The 24,821-nt window shown below is 48.7% G+C and overlaps 1 protein-coding gene across 2 annotated transcripts; it reads right to left on the bottom strand.

Annotated features, from left to right (window-relative positions):
• Positions 1-349: 349 nt before the first annotated feature.
• USP39 (ubiquitin specific peptidase 39) lies at positions 350-23,505 on the bottom strand. Of its 2 annotated transcripts, XM_073324792.1 has the most exons (13): positions 23,210-23,502; positions 22,695-22,764; positions 21,571-21,665; positions 20,111-20,247; positions 16,932-17,084; positions 15,866-16,091; positions 14,650-14,727; positions 13,534-13,601; positions 7,624-7,812; positions 7,196-7,338; positions 5,813-5,948; positions 5,098-5,184; positions 791-925 (listed from the first exon to the last, which is right to left on the bottom strand). In XM_073324792.1, the coding sequence occupies exons 1-13, from the start codon at positions 23,427-23,429 to the stop codon at positions 878-880; spliced, it is 1,650 nt and encodes a 549-aa protein (XP_073180893.1). In that variant the 5' UTR covers positions 23,430-23,502; the 3' UTR covers positions 791-877. The 2 variants fall into 2 exon arrangements, with proteins under 2 accessions (XP_073180892.1, XP_073180893.1); XM_073324791.2 differs by lacking the exons at positions 5,098-5,184; positions 5,813-5,948 and having other exon boundaries at positions 350-925; positions 23,210-23,505.
• Positions 23,506-24,821: the final 1,316 nt, after the last annotated feature.

Raw genomic sequence — 24,821 nt, 5'->3', positions numbered from 1 at the left:
GAGCTGGGAGCGGAGAGGGGCCCTCTCACGATCCTTAAGGGGAGACCCTGGATCCAGGGAAAGGAGTTGTGCCTCGTTTAGAAAAGGAGGGGGAGAGGATGCGCTTGGGCAGTTTGTAAAGGAGGCACTCAAACAGAAGCTGGGCTAGGTGGGAAAGCCCTGCCGAACTCCAACAGCCAATGGCAGGCTTCTCACCGCTCTGACAGGGTGTGTGAGATCCCGCACTCCTCCTGGCCCCACCCACCGCTGTGGGGCAGCACAGGGGCTTGGCCGCAACTCCTGAGTGGAGACAGAAGCAGGCGCACGGAACAGATGGGATTTCAGAAGCAATGAGGCCAGGCGAGGGAAATAAAAAACAGGCCTGAACTCCTTTAATGCACATGAGGAAGCAGGACTGGCAAGTAGAAGAGAGGCCGTTCCTGCTCCAGGCCTCGCTAGTCACTGTGCCCGGGGCACGGTCTGCTCCAGCCACCAGCCAGCGGCAGTGCAGCTGGAATGGGGACGTCAGTGAGACATGAAATGAGGGGAACAGCCTGGGTTCCCTGAAGAGTTTTCCAGACAGACGGCTGCCTGCGATAGCCGAGATCAGCTTCCTCTGCCACGGGCAACACAGGCCAGTGTTTGCTAGGGCCTGTGTGCAGCCAGAGAGCAGCTGAGCAGCAAAAGGGCACTGGGTGATGCAAGACTCCATCCCACTGTGCCCTCAGAGGCTGGTGGAGAAGCTGATCGGGCTGAGTCCTGCTGGCACGTACTGTGGATTGTGCTAGGCCAGGGATGAGAAGCACCATCCAGCTGCGGGTGGCAGGCAGCATCCCAGTCTCTCCCCCGAAACCCGGGAGAGGATGGTGGAAAACAACTGTGGCACTCCGCTCTCCTCTCACGCCCCCTGCTGGTTGGTCTCATCCTCATCCCGCCTCTTCCAGATCTGCAAAGAGAAAAGAAACCCATCACTTTGGGGTTCATTTCCTGCCCTCAGCAGAGCTCAGGAAGGCAGCATGGCCGAGTGGAAAAGGCACAAGGCGGCAGTCAGGAAAGCCAGGCTCTGCTACTGACCAACGCTGACTCCGAGTGACCTTGGGCAAGGCACTTGTGCCTCAGTTTCCCCTTCTGTAAAATGGGGATACTCCCTCACTAACCCCCCTGCAGTTCTTATCTGGCCCCCGTCACCACAGTATCCAAGCACTTCACAATCTAGAGGGTACATATCCTCTCACCGTCACAAGGCCAGGCAGTGCCCCTCTGCAGATGGGGAACTGAGAACATCAAATAACTTGCCCAGGGATTTCCCCCTTCAATACATTCACCCCCTTAGGGAAGGGAGAGCTCCATATCCTAGTAGAGAGGATAGGAAGGGAGTTGGTAGAGCACAGACAGGAGCTAGTGAGGAACAGTCACACATTAATGAGTCCCATTTAAACACAACCAGCTGAGTATTGACAAAATGAACAAGTGCTTCTATACAAATGCTAGACGTCTAAATTCTAAGATGGGTGAACTGGAGTGCCAGGCCTGAATGAGGGTATCGCTATAACAGGCATCGTGGAAAAAGGATGGAATGAGAACAATCAACGGGAAGTGGTAAAAGCAGGGTTCAGAATATATAGGAATGACAGAGTAGGTCACGCTAGTGGGGGGATGGCACTGCATAGAGGCATATAAAGTAAACATCTGAAATGAATCAAGCTGTGCCATACAATCTCTAGGGACAGAAATTCCACGCTTAAACAATGCGCGTATAACAGTTGGGACATACTACCAACCACCTGACCAGGATGGTGGTGATGACTGGGAAACGTTCAGGGGGATTAGAGAGGCTACAAAAGCAGAAAACGCAATAATGGGGGATTTCAACTATCCCCGTATTGACTGGGTCCATGTCACCTCAGGACAGGATGCAGAGATAAAGTTTCCAAACACCATAAACGACTGCTTTTTGGAGCAGCTAATCCTGGAACCCACAAGGGGAGAGGTAATGCTTGATTTAGTCTTAAATTGAGCACAGAATCTGGTCCAAGAGGTGAATCTAGCTGAACACACGATAATAGAGACCATAAATTTAACTTCCTTGTAAGGGGAAAAATGCCAATGAAACCCATCACAGTAGTATTTAACTTCAAAAGGGGAACCACACAAAAATGAGGAAGCTAGTTAAACAGAAATGAAAAGGAACAGTCACAAGGGTGAAATGCCTGTGAGCTGCATGGAGACTATTTAAAACACCATAATAGAGGGCCAAACTAAATGTATACCCTCAAATAAAATAAATGGTAAGAGGACCAAAATAATGCCACCAGGGCTAAATAGCAGAGTAAAAGGATGCAGGCAAAAAGGGTACTTTAAAAATTGAAAGTTAAATCCTACTAAGCAAAATGCAAAGGAGCATAAACTCTGGAAAGTCAAGTGTAAAAGTATAATAAGGCAGGCCAAGAAAAAATTTGAAGAGCAACTAGCTAAGGAGACACAAACAGCAAAAATGTTTGAAGTACATCAAAAGCAGAGAGCCTGCCTAAGAGTCAGTGGGGCCACTGGACAATCGAGGTGCTAGAGGAACACTCAAGGAAGACATGGCCACTGCGGAGAAGCTAAATGAATGCTTTACATGGGTCTTCACTGCAGAGAATATGCAGCGAGATCCCAACATGAGCCATTCTTTTTAGGTGACAAATCTGAGGAACTGTCCAAGAGGTGTCAGTAGAGGAGGTTTTTGACCAAATTGAGAACAATAAAAAAAAAAAACACCGAGACCAGATGGTATCACCCCAGAGTTCTGAAGGAACTCAAATGTGAAACTGCAGAACTACTAACTGTGGTCTGTGACCTATCGCTTAAATCAGCCTCTGGACCAGATGCCTGGAGGTTAGCTCCTGTGACACCTATTTTTAAGAAAACGTTCCAGAGGCGATCCTGGCAATTACAGCCCAGTAAGCCTGACCTCAGTACCAGGCAAATTGGCTGAAACGATAGTAAACAGAATATCTCTTGAGTCTGATCAAACACAGTATGTTGGGGGAAGAGTCAACATGACTTTTATAAAGGGAAATCATGCCTCACCAATCTGTTAGAATTCTTTGAGGGAGTCAACAAGCATGTGGACAAGGGTGTATATCTGGACTTTCAAAAAGCCTTTGACAAGGTCCTTCACCAAAGGCTCTTAAGAAAAGTAAGTAGTCGTGGGATAAGCGGGAAGGTTCTCTCATGGGTCACTAACTGGTTAAAAGACAGAAAACAATGGTCAGTTTTCACGATGGAGCGAGGTAAATTGCAGGGTTCCCCAAGTATACGTACTGGGACCTGTGCTGTTCAACATATTCATAAATTATCTGGAAAAGGGGGTGAACAGTGAGATGGCAAAATTTGCAGAATTACTCAAGACAGTTAAGACCAAGGGTGACTGCAAAGAGCTATAAAAAAAATCTCACAAAACTGCGTGACCGGGCAACAAAATGGCAGATGAAATTCAATGTTGATAAATGCAAAGTAATGCACCTTGGAAAACATAATCCCAACTATATGTAAAAAACTGCAGGGTCTAAATTAGCTGTTACCACTCAAGAAAGATCTTGGCGTCATCATGGACAGTTTTGTGAAAACATCTGCTCAATGTGCAGCAGCAGTCAAAAAAATTAAGAGCCTGTTAGGATCCATTAGGAAAGGCATAGATAAGAAGAGAGAAAATATTACAATGTCACTATATTCAGCCACGGTGTGTCCACACCTTGAATACTGCGTGCAGTTCTGGTTGCTTCATCTCAAAAATGGTACACTGGCATTAGAAAACACACAGGGAAGGGCAACAAAAACGATGAGGGGTGTGGAACAGCTTCCATACGAGGAGAGACTAAAAAGACTGGGACTGTTCAGCTTAGAAGAGGCGACTAAGGGGGCAATGCGATAGAGGTCTATAAATCATGATGGGTGTGGAGAGAGTGACTAGGGGAGTGTTATTTACTCCTCCTCCTAACACAAGAACCAGGGGTCACCCTAAGGGGGCAGCAGGTTTAAAACAAAGAATGGAAGTACTTCCTCACACAACGCACAGTCATCCTGTGGAATTTGTTACCAGGGGATGTTGTGAAGGCCAAAAGAAATATAACTGGGTTCAAAAGAGAATTAGATCAGTTCCTGGGTGATAGGTCCATCAACAGCTATTAGCCAAGATGGTCAGGGACGCAACTTCCTAAGCCTTTTACTGCCAGAAGCTGGGACTGGATGATGGGAATGGATCATTCAATAATTGCCCTTTTCTATTCATTCCCTCTGAAGCACCTGGCACTGGCCACTGTCAGAAGACAGGACACTAGGCTAGATGGACCATGGGTCTGACCCAGTCTGGCCATTCTTGTGAGTTTGTGATAGAGCCAGGAATTGAACTTGGCTCTCCTTAGCCCCAGGCTAGTGACCTGACCACTGGGCAATCCAGCCACCCTTTGGGCTGTACAGATGAGAAGCGCTAAGTATTACTTTGAGTTCCACTTGCTAAATTCAGGCCGCCACTCCCTGCCTCAGGACACACAAGGCTGCTGTAGGCCCCTCTGTGTGCAGGGACTCAAATGCTGCCTGCCTGAGAAGTTTATCACCCCCACACCTTTGTTCTACCACATCATTTATCCCATTAAGTCATTACTGACTTGCTGACCAGAGCCCATGGGCTGCCGCCGCATCCCAGAGTGCAACAGCACTGTCCATATCACGGGCATGCTGCATGAGAGGCACAGGAACATGACCACCAGCACAGGTGTGACAACAACGCCTCCCCCATGTCCCACCATTGCACCACGGGGTCAGCACTTACCATAGGCACTGAATGACTCATCACACACACAGCCCTCCTTCCCACACAGGGACCACCACTTCCTTCCCCGAGGGCCTCAGCCTGCGCACCATGCTAGAGCAGCTGCGGCAAAGCAAGTTTGCTTTAAATAGCTCTGCAAAAGCAACTCACATCTGCTGTGCTGTGCAGAGACCTGGGACAGCAGGAAAGCCAGCAGAGCTCACCTGGTCAGGTCACCAGGGATTTGTATATTCCCTCAGATGTAGAACGAGTCACCCCATGCAGTGGAATAGACAGCCCGGCGCTGAAGGGAACAGTGCACTTACCTGGATATAGGCCTCTGAGAGCGTTATCATCTGGGGCAGGATATCGGTCACCTGTAAGTCTTGCAGCTCATACCACTTGCCCGTGCCCTGCCAAAAGCCATTGCAAAAGGGGTGAGGAGAGTTGTGACAGCAGGTCTTACCATGGCGCTAGTTCTGACACACCAGGCTCCAGCATGGTGCCAGAGATCCACTCTGCCCAGCCTCTTGCTTTGAGCCTCGCCATAGCAACAGAGCAAAGCATGCACTAGGAAGTTCATCCCCAGCTCCCCGAGCAATCATCCAGATTGGCACCAAGCAACGAGCACAGAAGCCCGGGGCAGGCAAACTGCTTTCCCAGCACATCGCAGCAAGATGCGTCTGGACTGGGGGAGCAGGTTATGGCCAGCTGCTACCTGAGGTCAGTTGTGGGGCTATTCAGGGAGCAGAGTTGCTGGGGCAAGCCCTAAGTGCTGCCCTCAGCTGCTGTGCAGGCTGGAGAACGAACTGGGGAGAGCTCCTCAGCTCCCGGGTACAACAGCTGCGAGAGATCAGCCTTAGGCAGCGAGTTAGTGTCAGCCATCCTCTGCGTGGGCTAAATCCCCCAGAGACTGGAGCAGTCACACCCCAAGGGAACACTGCAAGCCACTGGGCTAGCAGGGACGAGGGGAGCTGTGCATGCTACTCCAGCCCCCACAGTGTCCAGCAGACACTGAACCCCACCCCTTCGGTCACGCACGTGATGCAGCACGTGAATTCTGTAGGAGCCCTCGGTGGGTTTCCCATCATGCACGATGTTGGCGATAAGGTCATAGGTGGTGTTCTTGTGCACGGCCTGCACCTCCTCAGACAGGTACTCCCGGAGATCCACGTTCCTGCGGCAGGAGGAACAGCAGCATTGTGAGTGCAAGGGGCAAGCTGCACTAGGCCCTGAAAAGGCAGGGAGTTCCAGTGTGCCCCTGTACATTGCATGCTGATGCCCCGGGGGCCAGCTCCTTAGCTACCTGAGATTGCAGTCACCAAGCTGTCAGCCCCACATTCATGTAAATCAGAACAAAGCACCCAGCTTTCCTCATGGAGTCACTTATCGCCGAGCTGTCTCTTCTGTTGCCATGCAAGGCTGGATCACCAGCACACAGCAGACAGCCCAGCACTGCACTAGAACAAGGAGGGAGGATATGCTCTGGCCAAGACCAGTCTGCACAGTTCAGTTGGAAGCTGCACAGATCATTTTTAATACTCAAAGCAAAAGAGAAAGACGACTTTTCTGGCCACCAGAAAAGGGCAGTAGCCAAACGTCACGTTCCCCGTTAGTCATAACTGGATGTGTTGTGCCACCCCTGCCCTAGCACCCATTCAAACAGGGAGTTCCACTCCGGAGGCTGTATAAAGGTCAGCTCCACATGGACGCACAACACGCCGGCCTACAAGCTCCAGGTGCAGAACAGCCGACTGCACGTGGCTCTGCAGCCAAGAAGGGTCCAAACAAGACCTCACAAGGCTGAGCTCCATTGGTGTCTGTATCTACAGTCCCCCCCCAGACAGTGCTGAGGTCATCCTCAACAGACCCCTAGGAGGCAGGGAAGGATCACCCATTTTACAGAAGAGGAAACTGAGGCACAGCAAAGGAAGGGATTTGCCCAGGGTCACACAGGGAGTTTGTGGCAGAACCGGGAACTGATCTCAGGTCTCCAGAGTCCAAGTCCTGTGCTTACCCACAAGCCACTCCTTCCATCACAACTCAGTGCTTGGTATCAGCACGCCTGCATGGCCTGTACAGAGTGAGTGTTTGCTAAACAGGGCTGTTTGCCAGGGTCGAGTGTCCATGTAAGTAATATGTTTCTAGCCAAACAGGCCTAGCTGCTAACCAATGCCTGGAGGGAATCCTTAGAGGATCAGGGAGCACCCAACCAATATATCCCACAAGGGTGTAATCTGCACCAGCTCCTGGCAGCGCCATTCAGGCGCCAACGCCCATCTGCTGCCACCTGGAGACGGGCTGCATTGGGGCTCATCCCCTGCAGACGAACTCTGTTCTCAGAGCGAGTGCCGCAGCTCCCAGAGCCAGGGGTTTTCTATAGAAAGCACAGACGGAGCTGCAGCCCCCCGAGCTGGTACTTACGTGATGGGGAAGTTGACGATAGTGGGGTTCTTCTCCACAAAGAAGTTGTTCTTGGTGAACCTCTTGATGCAGAAGATGAGGTAGGGAGGCAGCTTGGTCAGCTGGAAACGCTTGAGGAAATTCTCCTTGTAGGTTTTATACTCCTGGAGCAAGAACAGAGACACACAACCCTCAGCAACCAGAGACCCACACATGGCCAGGGCAGAGGTACCACACGGATAGGAGAGCACACCAGCCCTCACTCCACGCTACCAGCACCAACAATGCTGCCTTAGATCTGCCAGGCGCCTTAGCACATTTGTTGCTGCCCCCCAAACACAAGCTGCACTGCAGAGCAGAAGCGTCTAATAGGGACAGGCAGCAGGGAAGTGTGCCTCTAGACGCAGGAGGGCAGCAGTGCAGGAGAGTCAGGGAAGGGGCGGAGTTACCTTCTCAGTGATGCCGTTGAACTTGGCCAGGATGTTGAAGAGCGGCACCTGGGGGATGATCAGCTGCTCCTTCTCGTCCTTGTACAGCGGAGCAGTGGGGAGGTCGAGGGTCAGGTACATGAAGGTGGATTCCACCATTGTCTCCTGGTACTCGTCATTTTGCAGCAGCTGCTCCTTCTCCTCTGCTGGCTGAGGGGAGGCAGGGACACAACCACCTGGGTTAGCACAGCAAAGCACTGTGGGACAGACAGACCTAACCCATACATTTTGGGAGATGGTGAGACATTGGTGAGGCCTCATCTGGAGTAGTGTGTCCAGTTTTGGGCCCCACACAACAAGAAGGATGTGGAAACATTGGAAAGAGTCCAGCGGAGGGCAACAAAAATGATTAGGGGACTGGAACACATGACTTATGAGGCGAGGCTGAGGGAACTGGGATTGTTTAGTCTGCGGAAAAGAAGAATGAGGGGGGATTTGATAGTTGCTTTCAACTACCTGAAAGAGGGTTCCAAAGAAGATGGATCTAGACTGTTCTCAGTGGTAGCTGATGACAGAACAAGGAGTAATGATCTCAAGTTGCAGTGGGGGAGGTTTAGGTTGGATGTTAGGAAAAACTTTTTCACTAGGAGGGTGGTGAAGCACTGGAATGGGTTACCTAGGGAGGTGGTGGAATCTCCTTCCTTAGATATCTTTAAGGTCAGGCTTGACAAAGCCCTGGCTGGGATGATTAGTTGGGGACTGGTCCTGCTTTGAGCAGGGGGTTGGACTAGATGACCTCCTGAGGTCCCTTCCAATCCTGATATTCTATGATTCTGTGGAGCCCAGAGTTAATACAGTGTGCACTACCTACAGCTAGCCATAGTGCAAGTTCCCTCTAAGGATCCACTGCCATCCCAGCCCCAACCTGCATCGCCTTCCATTCCAATCTTCAGCAGCCATGCATCCGATGAAGTGAGCTGTAGCTCACGAAAGCTTATGCTCAAATAAATTGGTTAGTCTCTAAGGTGCCACAAGTCCTCCTTTTCTTTTTGCGAATACAGACTAACACGGCTGTTACTCTGAAACCTATCATTAAGAAAAGACTATCCCTGCTACGTTATATGAGGACATCAGCCCTGATCCTGCAAGGAAACCCACAGGGCTTTGCCTGCATGACTTTCCGGTAGGATGAGGGCCTTGGTGAGGGGGAGCTTTGGAACTGAACCAATTTCACTAGAATAACTCCAGCTTTGACCCCTAGCTCTGCAGCAGGTGCAGGACTGGGACATCTTTGCACCACCAGCCCCAGCACAAAACCAGGTCTGCTACACAGCATCAAGTGTTCATCTCATATCAGCCAGCTCCATTTGTGAACTGTTTTTCTACAGCGTTTGCAGCTATTGCTATTTCCCCAGCGTAAGGAAACCTATGATCTGAAACAGACACCAGAAATCGCACCACAGAGTTAATCTACACATGCACCAAACCAAGACCAGCTGCCATAGACGGCTCATGGTCTCTTCTAATTGAATAGGAAATTCAAGTGACGTGTCTCAGAAGGGCCTACCCCCCTCCCACTCCAGCAGTCCTGCAGTGACTCCTGCAGGCTGCACAGCTTGCTCTGAAGCAAAGATCTGTAGCAGCAGCTTTTAGTTTTGGCTTGTGGCCCAATGTTTCCCCTGAGAAGTTGGCCTGTTATACAATCAGACTCCATGGTAGTTTTTTCAGGGGATTGCAGGGGTCAGAACTGTGAATGGAACCTCACGGTTTGTAGCACTGAAGAGATAAAAACTGCATCTCTCTTGTCTATTTAGACCATAAGCTTTTAAGGAGCAGGGATTGTCTTACTATGTGTCTGTGAAGTGCCCAGCACAATGGGGGCCTGATCTCAGCTGGGGGCCTCTGAAAGCCACTGCAATACAAATAAATAATAATGTCGCTCCATTCCAAATAGAACATACCATATCTGTAATGTAAAAGTTTCCAGCACCGCTGAGGAATGAAAGTGCCTCCTGTACCCTTGAATGGACAATACTGTATGTGAGGCTAGTCTAGGACAGATGCATTAAGTTTTGGCACCATCTAGTGGCAATACTGTGTAGTGTCCCCCAAATGGACATGGAAAGTCCACAAGAAGATGAAAAAGAAAGCAAAACTTAATAGCTGAGCAAATCATTCCCAGAGGGCTCACCATCTGTTACCCTCTGGCCCCTACACAAAACTCCAAATATGTTGACCAACTCTATAGAAGGACTTCAGAAAAACTGGGGAACTCTCTCTGGCACCTTACGTATTCCAGAAGGGGCTACCTCAAACCAGGAATCACCACACACTCCCACATACTGGAAGGGGGGGAAAAAAAATCTGGAACCTACTTAGAGGTTATGCAAGAAACCCAAAACAACAATCAAAACCCACAAGGACAGCCATCCAAAACAGAAAGCAGAACCAACCACAACTCCACAAGCCACAGAACACCATCTCTGGGAGAAACCATAGAACCAAGACCCAAGTGGACACAACGCGACACCCCCATCATCATCAATTTTATCAAGACTACCCCCCAACTCTCCAAGGGACTGAACTTGTGCCCCCCAACGGAACCAGACACCATACTAACATGTGGAGAGCTAAAAGAATTCTTTCGCCAACTCCATCTCAAAGAATTCTTCCACACCACCAACCCCCACAATTACTAGGTCCCCACTGACAGTCACACACAAAAATAACCATCTGACTGGACACCCCAGAACAGATGAAACCACACACTTGATCATTACATTGATTGCTTCAGGAAGTTCACTGTGAAATCCTTAAACATCACATCCACCACTGACTATCACTCGACCAGCTATACAGTCTCTGAAACCCAGCCTCCAGATAGTGATCAGACCAACAGACAAAGGGAATGCCATCACAGTCCTCCACCATGACAATTATGTTAATGAGGACAAGCAACTCTCCACCACCACCTGCTATAAAGAACTCAAAGAAGACCCCACGCCACAGTTCAGTCAGGAATTGAAGGATACTATCAAATCCTTCCCCAAACAACTCCAAGAGAAACTCTTCAATCTCATCCCCCTTGAACCCTCCCGAGGGACCTTCTACCTGCTTCCCAAGATACACACAAGCAAGGGAACCCAGGCAAATCCATCGTATCTGGCCACAGCACTCTGACTGAAGGGATATCAGGACTCATAGAAACCATCCTCAAACCACTCAACATGCAAAGGGCCAGCTTCCTCCTGGACACAACCAACTTCTTCTAGGAACTCTGCAACAGTAACCACTTCCAAGGTGGTAAGAGTGGCATTCTGAGGGATGTCATCTCCTTATACACCACCACTGCTCCCAATGACAGCATCACGGCCCACCTCCAGTATCTACAATGGACAACAACTCATCCCTTTCACCCTCACCCATAACAACTTTACATCAGCAACAATTTGTCCAAAGACCATGGGAACAGCCATGGGTACTAGGACAGCTCCTGAGCATGCCAGCCTCTTCAAGGACCACGTTGAGGAAGAATTTCTGAACAAATGCACCATGAAACCAGCGATATTCCTGAGATACATCTCTGATATTTTCATCCTCTGGACAGACCATCTGAACCCCCTCAAATTTCCACACAACTACAACCACCACTACCCATCCATTAAACTCACTCTGGAAAGCTTCCAGCATCAACTTCAACAATGTAGCCTCACACACAACTACATACAAGATCACCACACTTACTTTCACAGACCTCTCTTCTGGCCTTCATACAACCCCCCAATCTTGCCAAGGTCATCAACAGAAACAAACTCCCCACAGACCAGGCCCCATTAACCAAAGCAGCACCAGACCCTGCTAGAACAGATGCAAAACTTGCAGACATATCTCCACTGCTATGATGATCAATACTCCCCACAACACACCACTCAAGATCCATGGGTCCTACACATGCCTGTCACAACATGTGGAGTACCTCAGCCAGTGCACTAAATGCCCAACAACTGCGTGAGTGAAACCATTGCGCTCTCCAGTGAACTCACACAGAAAAGTGATAAAAGACAAAAACACTATCACTCATGAGCAAACACTTTTCACAAAGCGATCACTCCCTATCTGACCTCTCAGTCCGAATCCTCAAAGGAAACCTGCACAGCACCTGCAAACGACGAGTGGGGGAGCCTACATTCATAACTTTGCTAAATACTAAAAATCATGGACTTGATAAAGACACTGGATTTCTGGCTAATTACAACAATCGATAACCCTCTAATCCCCCTTTTTTGTCTTATGACTGCAGGTTTTATGACTGCACATTTCACCTTGAATGGTCTCTTACCACACTCATTACTCCTTATGCTAAACAACCGGTTCCACCTTGTATTTAGCTGTGACACAGAGTACCTTTCCCAGCCCTGAAGAGCTCTGTGTAAGCTTGAAAGGTTGTCTCTTTCACTCACAGAAGTTGGTCCAATAGAAGATAAGACCTCACCCACCCTGCCTCTCTAGTGTCTCTAAGCAACTTCAGATCATCTATGCTCCCATCCCAGTAGAACTGGGTACAAGGAAAGGGTCGCAGACTAGACAGGTCCGCCCTGATCCTGTATTACGACAGTCTTGGATAGCAAACCTTCATTGCTGGACATCTCTTTCATTGGCTCTGCAATGGGCAATGCAGACACAAGGATAACAGGGTTGGGGGAGGTGATCTGCTTTCTCTGTAGCTCCTCTAAGTGCCTCTGCAACCTCCACTAGAATTTCCTATAGCATGCATGGCTAGAAAGGGTTAAACATCCTGCAAAATAAATAACCGTCAAAAGACATGTGGGGAGAGAATGTTTGTGTTTCTGTGTATTTACATATGTATGAGTAGGGTTGACAATGTAACCAACAGTCCCTATCTCTGCTGTATTCTGATAATTCAGAGATGGAAAGAACATCCTAGCATTTAAATGAACTGTAAACAGGGGATATCTCTGTATTCATCTCTCTTTGAAATGTATAGCAAATAATCTGTGAATGGTGGAGGAAAAAGCAAATGGCCTTATGTTAATTCTATAGTTAAGTACCGGTGATGGACCTCCTTCAAAGTCATGCTAATTACCTTTTGAACTCCAACTTGTCAAAAGACATGAAATTATATAAAAGATCCTTGGGTCCTGATTCTGTCATCTCAGATCTGCTTAGGTTTCATTAGGGAAGGTTGAGTCGCAAGACTGAGGTCCCAGTTATGCTGGTACCCCCTGAATATGATATTTGGACATTGGACTATAACCTATGAATTATTTCTGAAAGAACTCTTTGCAACTACAAAGCTCACCATCTCTGCTATGAATCTGCACCTCAGTGAATTGAACTCATGTCTGTATGTATATTGATCTTTTAACCATTCTCTCGTTTTTTAATAAATTTTAGTTTAGTTAATAAGAATTGGCTATAGTGTGTATTTGGGTAAGATCTGAAACATTTAATAACCCGGGAGGTAATGCGTCCAATCCTTTGGGATTGGTAGAACCTTTTCTTTTATATGATGAAATAAGATTTACAGAAATTTTCATCATATTTTATGTAGGTGCCTGGATGGAGGCCTGAGGCTGGACCACATTAAGGGAACTGTGTTGTTTGGACTTCAAGTAACAAGTAAGGTAATAAGGCAGCTGTTTTATGCTGGCTTCCAATACTTAGATTCATGAATATCCACCAGCTTTATGGGGATTGTCTGCCCCATTCTTTGCAGTTCACCTTAATTGAGTGACAATAGCTGGCTCCCAGTCACAAGCAGTAACACCCAGGAACTGTACAGCAACAGGCCTGCTGGGGAGTGCATGTGTGGCACGCCCCCCAATGCAACCATGGGATCCGCTGCTCCTGGACCTTCCTTGTGTGAAGGATGGGCACAAACCCAGAGAGGTCAGGACCAAGTTAACTCACCAGGTCAGGGTGTGGAAGCTTTTTGGTAAAGATCCGCATGGAGCCTTGGAACACGTCGGTCACAATGGCTGTGAAAACACACACACAGAGCAAAAAACCGTTACAAGTGATCAAGTAGAGCTCTGAAGAGAAGGCTCTGGTCTGAAAGCCAGTTCTGATGCATCCCAGTTGCTGGGGCAGTGCAAATTCCCAAGACAGAAAGCTCCTGAGACCAGCACATGCAGAAACAGCACGTTCAGAGGAACGTGTGAAATGTACAAGAGCTGCACAGGAAACAGATTGCTGGACGTGGTTTTCTTGTCATGGGTTTCTTGCCTTGACTGTTACACTGCACTGAACGATTAGAGAAGAGAATGCTGAGGGAACGTGTGGCTAACAGACAGGTGCCAGGGAGTGAGCCGCTGGCTGCACTGCTGAAATCACCAAGATTACTTTAGGACTCTGAAGTAAAGAAGCCAGTATCTTCAGTTGGAATCTGTATGGGGAAGAGATGGTTTAACCAGGGTTAAGAGCTCAGCAGCTCCATCTGAAGTGGGAGGAATCCTAACTTGGAGAGATGAGACAAAAGGGCCAAGCTGAGGAAGTCTTTGCTCTGGTAGGAGTTTTGTGTGGGCTGGTGCAGGGGATTGGGGGGTGGAGGGAGGGTTGAATACAAAGTCTGAGGAAAGAGGATGTGCTAGAAACCCCACTTAGTTACCACAGATGAGATTTTTATTATCTGGATTTAGTTACTTCAAAGTGGTCATCTTATTTTTGAAAGCCTGGTTCGTTTCGGACTCTTTACAATTGTAAATATTCCAACTAACTTGTGAATACATGCCAATATCTCTTCTCCTTTTACACTGTGGCTGCTGTTTGAAACAAGCATTAGGAGCGCACAGGAAACTCACTTGCTTCTGAAACAAACCAAGTATCTTAGGATGGAATCTGGGGGGGGAGGCCTTAGCTGAGAGATTTATTTTTGGTTTTTCTTTTTTAACAAGCAAAGTAAAATTGTTAACTTCGTGGACACCTATTCTCCAGAGAATCCACATCAGCACATGCTAGGCCAAACATGATTTAACATCCGGTTAAAGAAGCAGCAGTTGCAGAAACACCATCATTTCCCCAACTTACTCTTTTTCTTCTTCTTTGTCCCACCAAGAGCAGAGTGCAAGGCATTTAGAAACCAGGAGAGGAAGTCAACGCCATCACCTGAAGACAGGAAGACACTGAGGAAAATGAGTCAGGGCAACAAAGCAATAGAGAAAACCAACACTGAAGGAGTTTACACAGAGTCAGTGAGTTAAACTCCTTTCCCCGTATCCTGACGGGTTTCAGAGTAACAGCCGTGTTAGTCTGTATTCGCAAAAAGAAAAGGAGGACTTGTGGCACCTTAGAGACTAACCAATTTATTTGAGCATAAGCTTTCGTGAGCTACAGCTCACTTATGCTCAAATAAATTGGTTAGTCTCTAAGGTGCCACAAGTCCTCCTTTTCTTTCCCCGTATCCTGTTATCTGGCACCTCATGACGGCAATCACACTGAAAAGTGTTTAATGCTCTGCCAGTTCAACCTCATACTGCTGCTCCATAAGGAACCTGGCATGCCACAGCCACGGCCCATCATGCTGGTCTGTATTAGCTCACTGTTTCCTCATGCTTCCCTGTCTGTCTGTCCCCACCTGCTGTCTCCTGTCCCAAACTTATCTGTAAGGCCTTTGTGGGCAGGGACCACCTTTTTGTTCTATGTTTGTACAGCACTTCAGACGAAGGAGGACTGGTCCATGACTTAGGTGCTACTGCAGTACACATATATATCTTGGCACAGTTGGGGCTGGGAGGGTCACAGAGCTGGCTGCTCTCAGCATTCAGATAGCACAGAATGTCCATTTCATACTCAGGAGAGAATCACATTAGAATCCAAGTGGAGGAAATCCAAAGAGAAAAATCAAGATGTGATTTGAAGTCCATTGCTTCACAGACCTTGAGGGCTAGGAACGAATGCTTTATACAAGGCAGGAAGAGCAGATTGCAAGTGGTAAAAAGCATTCATTTTCAGCCCTGCAGTTTTGCAAGAATTCGGGTCTCTCATCCATCGCAGGTCCGTTGATCTAGCATTGTTCTGATCCTGGCCCAGGGACAAACACATATCACCCAGGACCTCAGACTAGCATGAGTGTGAGCTCTGCTTTACCCTCTGCAGTGTCACACTGCAGATAATGCATGAAATCCCCTTCCCAGTGCAACCCACCCTCCCAGTGTGCAAACCACTGCTCCAGGCAACCATGTTTTAGGGCTCTGCTGCGTGGCTGAAGGAAAAGAGTGTGCTAAAGATCTCCCCTTGGTCTCACCTTGCTTGGTAATCTGGAAGGTCTTCTTACTGCACAGGACCACGGCCTGCAGCATTTCATGGGGAGAGACGTGAGCCTTGAAATTTCGGGGGTTCCACAGCTTCCTCATCAACTCTCCAAACCTCTGGACGAGCAGGAACATGATGCCCCCTGGTGGGCGCTTGATGTTCTTGTAGTTCTCCTCCTCCAGGAAGGAGTTCCGCAGCGGTGGGACGTTAGACAGGGCCTGGGCACACACATTCAAAGGTCAGTGGCAAAGCGATCACTCAGCCCAGCACGCCCACTGACAGAAGGGCCAGAGCTCTCCAGACCTCTAGCCTGATTTGATTCCAAGCAAATGAAGACTGATTAAGTACAAGCCGATCAACTGATTGTGCTTCCTGTAGAAACATGCTTCAGGTGAAGGATTCCCTTGTACTCCCACAGGACATGAGGATAAGGGGCAGAGAAAATCTGCAGAGATTCAAATTCTCATGCAAGATAATTTAATATTTTGGCTCTATATAAAGAGATCTAGATCAATGGTAACTTTGGAGAACATATATAGAGAATATCTTTTTTGCCATATTTTGTTGTAGGAATAATTTATTATTTCAGTACTTTTATGATACAGTTAAATTAAAAGGGAAGAAAAGCCCCGCAATTGTTCTCAAAAGCATGGCACCATGCCAGCAGACACATTTGTACAATGCTCTCCCACTCAGACACTGATGTGGCCCACGTTAAGTTAGCTTTGCACGTGGGAATTCCCCAGCAATTAACTAAACAAAGGTTTTAAATCTAAGAGACCCAGTTTTTGGCCAACCTAGAGAAAGAGTCCAACTGGCTTACAATGGAGCAAGCTGCAGACACTCCTTTTGACCACAGAGGCACAGGCCAAAGAGAGTACAAATCTCAGCATGCAATCAGGAGTCCATCTTGAGCCAAGAAAACCGGACACATCATTCCACTCATCCCGAGGGAGGGTGGGTATGAAATGTAGAACCTCTGGGGCGGGGGGGAATGCACATAGTTTGCCCACTCTTTATGCTTCTCCCCACAGATTGCAGGACGACAGCTATTGTACCTGGAGTACTGCATTGGCATAGTCATTGGCCTTGATGTTGTTCAGCCCCACAATGCCAGGCAGGTAAGTGGTGCCATCATATGCCCGCGAAAGTTTGGCTTGTTTGTCCAAATTGGCAATTTGCTGCTTGGTGAAAGTGGGCTTCAACACATACTGAAAAAGAAAGGGAGCAAGCCAGTCATCTTTAGAATTAAGAGCTTCTTTACATCAGCTCCTGGGATCTGACTTCCAGCACCATGTTCCATATTTATTACTGGGTGATATTTCCAGGACAGGTTTATTCCAACTAATTTATCACTTGAAAGGGGCACCCAATTCTAAGTGATCAGAATTAAGATTTTGAAAAAATAAGGTTTTAACAAAATGTAAGACCAACATGAGTTTCCTCCTGTCTTTTAAATTTCACTGGAAACAGTTTTAAATAATATACATGCCCAAAAGCATTTACAGCACAAACATTAGGGCAGCAGTGTCTAAAGGGAAACTGATGATAAATGGAAGTGGAACAGATTCCATTAATTTGCTCTGGCCAAGCAAGGAAAATGCAAAAAGGGAAATAAACAGAGTGAGAAAATCTGTATTTTTAAAATTCAGTGTGAAGAATGCAAAGTCCTCCCTGTAACTGAAGTAAAGACATCTGTAAGCTCAAAGTGCCCCTAGAACATCACCAGTACCCTGGCATGAAAAGACACATACCCAACACTGAAAGGCCTAGGGACTCATGGGGCAGATCACACTGGACAATTAGGATGGTCAGCATCTTCAGACATGAAAGGTTAAATACCTAATGACTATAGTTATACCAATGTAAGCCACCTTGCATTGACCTATTTATGTAAGTGTCTACATTCAGATTCGTCTCCCAGCAATGTAATCGCACTGTTACAGCGATGCAGTAAAACCACCTCCTCGAATGGTGTTGAGCCATGGTCAACCTACAGAGGTTGAAACAGTACAAGTGTGCACATTGTGCAATCTAGGTCAACCCCTACAGTCCTCCAGCAGCTATCCTGCAACACCTGACAAGTGACTGCTCTAGTCACAATTGTGAACTTCACTGCCCAGGAGTCTAGAATCATAGAATATCAGGGTTGGACGGGACCTCAGGAGGTCATCTAGTCCAACCCCCTGCTCAAAGCAGGACCAATCCCCAAATAAATCATCCCACCCAGGGTTTTGTCAAGCCTGATCTTAAAAACCTCTAAGGAAGGAGATTCCACCACCTCCCTAGGTAACCCATTCCAGTGCTTCACCACCCACCCAGTGAAAAAGTTTTTTCTAACATCCTACCTAAACCTCCCCCACTGCAACTTGAGACCATTACTCCTCGTTCTGCAATCTGGTACCACTGAGAACAGTGTAGATCCATCCTCTTTGGAACCCCCTTTCAGGTAGTTGAAAGCAGCTATCAAATCCCTCCTCATTCTTTTCTTCTGCAGACTAAATAATCCCAGTTCCCTCAGCCTCTCCCCATAAGTCATGTGCTCCAGCCCCCTAATCGTTTTTGTTGCCCTCCACTGGACTCTTTCCAATGTTTCCACATCCTTCTTGTCGTTTGGGGCCCAAAACTGGACACACTACTTCAGATGAGGCCTCACCAATGCCAAATAGAGGGGAATGATCACGTCCCTCAATCTGCTGCCAATGCCCCTACTTATGCAGCCCAAAATGCCATTAGCCTTCTTGGCAACAAGGGCACACTGTTGACTCATATCCAGCTTCTCGTCCACTGTAACCCCTAGGTCTTTTTCTGAAGAACTGTTGCCCAGCCACTTGGTCCCTAGTCTGTAGCAGTGCATTGGATTCTTCCATCCTAAGAGCAGGACTCTGCACTTGTCCTTGTTGAACCTCATCAGATTTCTTTTCGCCCAATCCTCCAATTTGTCTAGGTCCCTCTGTATCCTATCCCTACCCTCCAGCAGATCTACCACTCCTCCCAGTTTAGTGTCATCTGCAAACTTGCTGAGGGTGCAATCCACACCATCCTCCAGATCATTAATGAAGATACTGAACAAAACCGGCCCCAGGACCGACCCTTGGAGCACACCGCTTGATACCGGCTGCCAATTGGACATGGAGCCATTGATCACTACCCGACGATCTAGCCAGCTTTCTATCCACCTTATAGTCCATTCATCCAGCCCATACTTCTTTAACATGCTGGTTAGAATACTGTGGGAGACCGTATCAAAAGCTTTGCTAAGGTCAAGATGTATCACACCCACCGCTTTCCCCGTATCGACAGAGCCAGTTATCTCGTCATAGAAGGCAAGCAGTTTGGTCAGGAAACCGGGAGCCACACCCCAATTAAAACACCCCACCTATTTTCAAAATGCTTTTCCCCGACTGTCTGGCTTGGCGAGCACACCTCGCAGTTCCCCCTTGTTGTGTGCAGCTGTCCGACTGACCAAACTGGCTACACACTCTAGACACACTCCTTCCTGGAGCAGGCAGGAGGTATTGAATCTCCTGGGCCTGTGGGGCAAAGAGGCTGTGCAGAGACAGCTCCAGACCAGCCGCAGAAACATGGACATCTACAAAAAATTGCGGAGGAGGTGAAGGGGTTTGACAGGGATCAAAAGCAGTGCTGCGTGAAAGCGAAGGACCAGGGCTAGGTTAAGCTACAGACGGGGACCAAGGCACAGAGAGATTCAATGACTGACCAAGTTATACACGGAGTCTGAGGCAGGAATTGAACCCGAGTCTCTGGATAATGCCTTAGCCACTGCCCCATCCTTCCTCTTCCGATAATGCTTCATTCATAACAGCTCTGCCCCTAATTCCCACAATATCCTGCTGATGCCTTTGGCAGACTGCTCCTTTCTACTGCAAAAATTCCTGGGCCTGGGGACACATGTATCCAGCCCGCACTCTGCATACAGCATCACAAGCAACCATCTAATTCAGGCCCTTCTACCCCAAACACACAGTGAGTTACAGGAGCAATTCCACCAGCTCTTCTGGTCTGACCAAGTCTATCCTGTCCCCATGGAAATCAATGGGCAGGTGCATATCTGGACCACACAGTACAACAGGCAGCGTGCCCATGCAGGTACAAACTGAACTGTATACTCGAAGAGCACATTCTTATGCCCTCCAATGTGAGAGGAGGGAGTCACCTTCCTCCCTTCCCCTCTGCCTGTGCACTACTGACAGCAAAACTCCAGAAGGCAACGTACAGTGATGTCCTCCAGCGAGGAGTCAATGATCTCATAGTTGTCTGGCAGACAGTAGAACTTGAGCGTGTGGAGGTTCAGAAAGACGTGATGGCTGAACTGTACGCTGTGAATGTAAGCATGAGACTTCAACCCACGGCCTGTGGAAGGGACAAAAAAGGCAGGTCAGGAACATGGAGCGCAGCAAGAGAAGCCAAAGGGACAGCACGGACTAGATGTCCAATGGCTTAAACTTCACTGCAAAGGCAACTGATGAGCTGGACAAACAGAATTTCCAGGGTTTGCTCTCTATACCTTGAGCGGTATTTGGTTTTGTCCTTCACTGGCGTATGTTCAGGAAACTATGTGAACTAGTAAGAGAAAAATGTTGCCTTCTGCAAGTGCTGAGCAGCAGCATGGACTGCAGCAATTGTTTTAATGATATCTCCACTACAGAGGTGCAGCATGCTGCATTGCTACCGACACCTCACCTCAGTTCATTCCCTCCCTAGAGAGAGGTTGGCTGTGCGCTAGAGGAAGATTGCTCAGCCCTCTGGAAACAGGAACAAGTGGAGGAAATCACAGACTCTCAAAGAGAAGAGTGAACTCTGGGAAAGCAATACGTAGCCTTCCTCAAGCAGAGAGGTGACAGAGGATGGTGGGGAAATGGTTGTATCGTATCATGGGTGCACATGGTGCTTTACAGATCAAGTAAAACAAGTTTACAATCCAAAAAGAGAATCCCAGAGACCTCCACACCCCACTCTCATTGTTAATTTTATTCAGGGGGAATACATTAGAATCCTCCGGTTTTAGACACTTTTGCTGAACATCTAACCCACCTGAGGCCTATTCCCAGGTGTAACTGCAATTTTTGGGGGGGTATTTTGAAGGAAAATAAATGTTGAAACAGCTACACATGCTCAGGAGGTAAATTTCCATAAAGGCAGAGTGGGATTTAGCTACAAAAACCCTGGGATCCAGTCAGAGGATTCCTGCCAATGTTAAAATGGGAGCCTTGTTGCAACACTGACAATTAGTTTCCCCACATTCAGTTACTTACCACACTATTTTCTTATAAACAGCACATGGCTTCAGTAAAATGAAAAAAGCCACTGGCCATGTTGATTTCAAGGGGACTTTGCAAAGAAGGAACCATAGAACAGCACCTAAACACGTGTTTAGACGAGCAATAAATCCATGCAGAACTGACCTCCAGCCACTCACATGTACTATATCCCCTGCACAAGCCACAGCAATGGTTAAGAACAGGATCTGCCCACGTTCTGACAGTGATTTGAAGGTAAAATAGCTTTAGAATTTCAGGGCCCACAGGAAAAGGCAAAAGACAATTCCCACTTAAGACAAATGGAATGTCCTTCTCTTTAAGTGAACCCCGAAGTGTTCAAATAGCCGGGGTAACACCCCCATTCAGTGCTTCTGTTTGCTGCAGAGGCAGGTATACAGTACAGCAGTGAACTCACCCTGGAAGTATTTCCCACACACCAGGCAAGCATAGACGTTTATATGCGAGAGTGAGATGGAGCACAGCTTCTCAAAGTCAAAGTCCAGAACACTCCTGAAACAGCAGGTTAATAGCAAGTTAGCAGAGCTACCCTGAAACAGTCAGACAAATATTGCCTACCCAATGGTCCCCTCCAATCCTACATTCTCATGAATCTGACAGAACTCAAGAGAACCATGCGCAATAGAAAAATTATCACGTGTGACCCACACTACAGTACTGGAAGGCTGCTTGGTACCATGCTGCACGTGACAGTACCTCAAATATGAGAGAGCCCCTTCCTCCCGGTTCTGGGCTCTCAGAGGAACTAAGATCTCATATCATTTTAAAAATCAGAACTGCATCTCAATCCTGACATGCATCATCCCTTGCTATTCCAGTCCTGCTCCTCCTGATGGCATTATTAAACCTTTGCGGATGCAGCTCACTCCTGCCCTATAGCAACAGCTACTATTCCAATCTTGAGCAGATACTGCTATTCCAGAAACAGTTGTGGTTCTTTGTAGGCACTAGATAGGGCCTAATACACTCACAGACATTTATGTATCTAGTACTAACAAACAGCTAGGCCAGTGGGTACGTAGAGGTCTTCCAGGGGGTGCATCAACTCATTTCAATATTTTTCTAGTTTTACAACAGGCTACATAAAAAGCACTAGCGAAGTCAGTACAAACTAAAATTTCAAACTGTATTTTCCACTGAATGCATCCAATGAAGTGAGCTATAGCTCACGAAAGCTCATGCTCAAATAAATTGGTTAGTCTCTAAGGTGCCACAAGTCCTCCTTTTCTTTTTTCAAACAGACAATGACTTGTTTGTAAAGTAAATACAATATTTATATTACAATTGATTTAAACATGAGAAAGTCAGCAATTTCTCAGAATTAGTGTGCTGTGACACTTCTGTATTTTTATGCCTGATTTGGTAAGCAAGTAGTTTTTAAGTGAGGTGAAGTTGGAATATGCAAGACGAATCAGACTGCTGAAAGGGGTACAGGAGTCTGGAAAAGCTGAGAACCACTGTACTAGGCCAGTGCTCTGCCATGCCCTGTGTTACAAGTGTTTGCTTTGTCTCTATACTGACCTGTTAATAGTGTCCAGGTATGGGCAGTGTCTGCTGCGCCGGTCCTCGGGGTCAAATCGGCCGTACCTCACTGGAACGAAGACCCACACAAATGGATTAGAAACAACTCAAGCATCACTCCCAGGTCTAAGGAAATTAACCGTTTTCCTGAAGCGGTACCTGCCGCTGAAGGGCAAGAGAGAAACCCCAAAACCACCCAGCATTTCCTCAGGCGACAGTAGCCCGTGCAGGCTGCTGGGAGCATGACACCAGCACGCCATACTCCGCAAGGGCTGCCTACCCGAGAGCACCACTTACACTGACTAAAGAGCTGAGAAACGACCTCTTCCCCCTCGTTCCCCACTTGGGTGAAAGCGCCCCCCACCCGCAGTGCTCGGCGCTTCGCACCTGGGGAGGGCAAAGCCAGGTTAGCATCACCAGCCCCGCCCCCAGCCCAGGGGCCGCCCCGCCCCCAGCCCCGCCCCCACCCCAGGGGCCGCCCCGCCCCCAGCCCCGCCCCAAGGCCCCGCCGCCACCTGCCGGCGCCGGCTCCGGCTCCGGCTCCTCCTCGGCCTCGCGCTCCCGCTTGGCCCGGGGCGGCCCGTCCTCGGGCTCGCGCTTCACCCGGACCCGCTCGGGCTCCGCCTCGCGCTTCCCTCGGGAGGAGCCGCGCGACGCCGCCGGCTCCCGCCTCGCCCGGCCCGAGCTCCGCGGGGGCGCCCGGGCCTCCCGCTCCCGCTTCACCCGGCCGGACATCCCGCGCCGCGTCCAAGCGCTGCTGCGCACGCGCGCCCACCGGCGCCTTTGCCCTCCCCCACCCGCATGTGCGGCAACAGACGCATGCGCACAGCCGTCCAAAGGGAGGCGCGAGGATCAGTTTGGCGCCTGCGCACTCTTACAGCGAGAGGCCGCCCGTCCTTTCGCGCAGGCGCATTGGTTTCTGTCCGGTCCGTGTTTGTGGGGTGGGCCGACCGCCGCTCTCCTCGGAGTTACCATTTAAAGAGACAGTGTCTCCTTTATGCAGCGATTATTGGCAATGGCACCCTGGGGCTGTGCGGCCTCGCTCTGTCCCGCAGGTGTCTGCGCTGCTGCCCCTTGCCTCCGCTCCTGTCGGGCTTCCCCTGCCCCTAGCCCCTGTGTCTGATCTCTCCGCCCCTGGCATGTCTCCCAAAGCCCCAGCTCCTGGAGTCCAGTGACGGGGTGAAAATCTGGGCTCTCAGGGGAAGCACGTCGGTTTCTAGACCTTGTGGGTGGGGAGAAAAGCCAGAAAACATGAATCCCGAGGCCTGACAAGCCACAAGGCCACGGAGACCAACCGCAGCAGTTACTGGTTTTAGAATCTCCTGATTGTTAAGCCAAGCTCATCATTTATGAAGGCCTGAAATTGCCAACACAGCAATAGGCATGGCAGCCCTGTCGGCCCCAGGAGATTAGAAAGAATATCTTTTATTGGACCAACTTCTGTGACAGAGACAAGCTTTCGAGCTACACTGAGCTCTTCTGCAGGGCTGGGAAAGGCACTTCCAGCGTCACAGCTAAATACAGGGTGGAACCGATTCTTTAGCACCTTGTATTTAGCTGTGATGTTCTGAGTTGGTTTCCCAGACCTGAAGATGAGCTCCGTGTGGCTCATCTCTCTCACCAGCAGAAGCTGGTCCAATAAAACATATTACCTCCCTCACCTGGTCTCTCAAATCCATTATTGTTTAGCATTGGCATTACCCAGAGGCTTTGATTTAGGCCTGGTCTACACTAGAAAATTAAATTGGTTTAACGACTTCACTCAAGGGTGTGAAAAACCACACATTGCCCCCACCCCCCCGCCCTTAGGTCGTTTAGCCAACCTAACCCCCAGCACAGACAGCACTAGATGGATGGAAGAATTCTTCTGGGGACGTAGCTATTGCCCCGTGGGGAGGTGGCCAACGGGAGAGCCCCTCCTATGGGGTGGGTAGTGTCCACACTGAAGTGCTACAGCTGAGTGTAGACAAGTTCTGAGACCGAGTTGCCTTTATGCCGGGTGGCCATAGCCTCCAGATTCAGTGGGTGCGCTACGTCTGCCCCACACTCACCCTGGGGCAGCAGCTCCTACCGGCCTGGCTCCCCGCTTTGTAATCTGGCGCACAGGATGGCAGTGCCGCCGACGGA

The sequence above is a fragment of the Lepidochelys kempii genome, chromosome 26 (genome assembly GCF_965140285.1).
Source record: "Lepidochelys kempii isolate rLepKem1 chromosome 26, rLepKem1.hap1, whole genome shotgun sequence".
NCBI classification, from domain to species: domain Eukaryota; kingdom Metazoa; phylum Chordata; order Testudines; family Cheloniidae; genus Lepidochelys; species Lepidochelys kempii.
Note: the sequence above shows the minus strand (reverse complement) of the source record. Positions and strands in the feature narration are given on the sequence as shown.

Coding starts and splice junctions, on each gene's coding strand:
- USP39 (XM_073324791.2), bottom strand. CDS start 23,429: ATGTCCGGCCGGGTGAAGCGGGAGCGGGAGGCCCGGGCGCCCCCGCGG. Junction 21,666..22,694: donor TACCTGGACACTATTAACAG/GTCAGTATAGAG, acceptor CTGCTGTTTCAG/GAGTGTTCTGGACTTTGACT. Junction 16,092..16,931: donor ATGCCAATGCAGTACTCCAG/GTACAATAGCTG, acceptor GTGTGTGCCCAG/GCCCTGTCTAACGTCCCACC.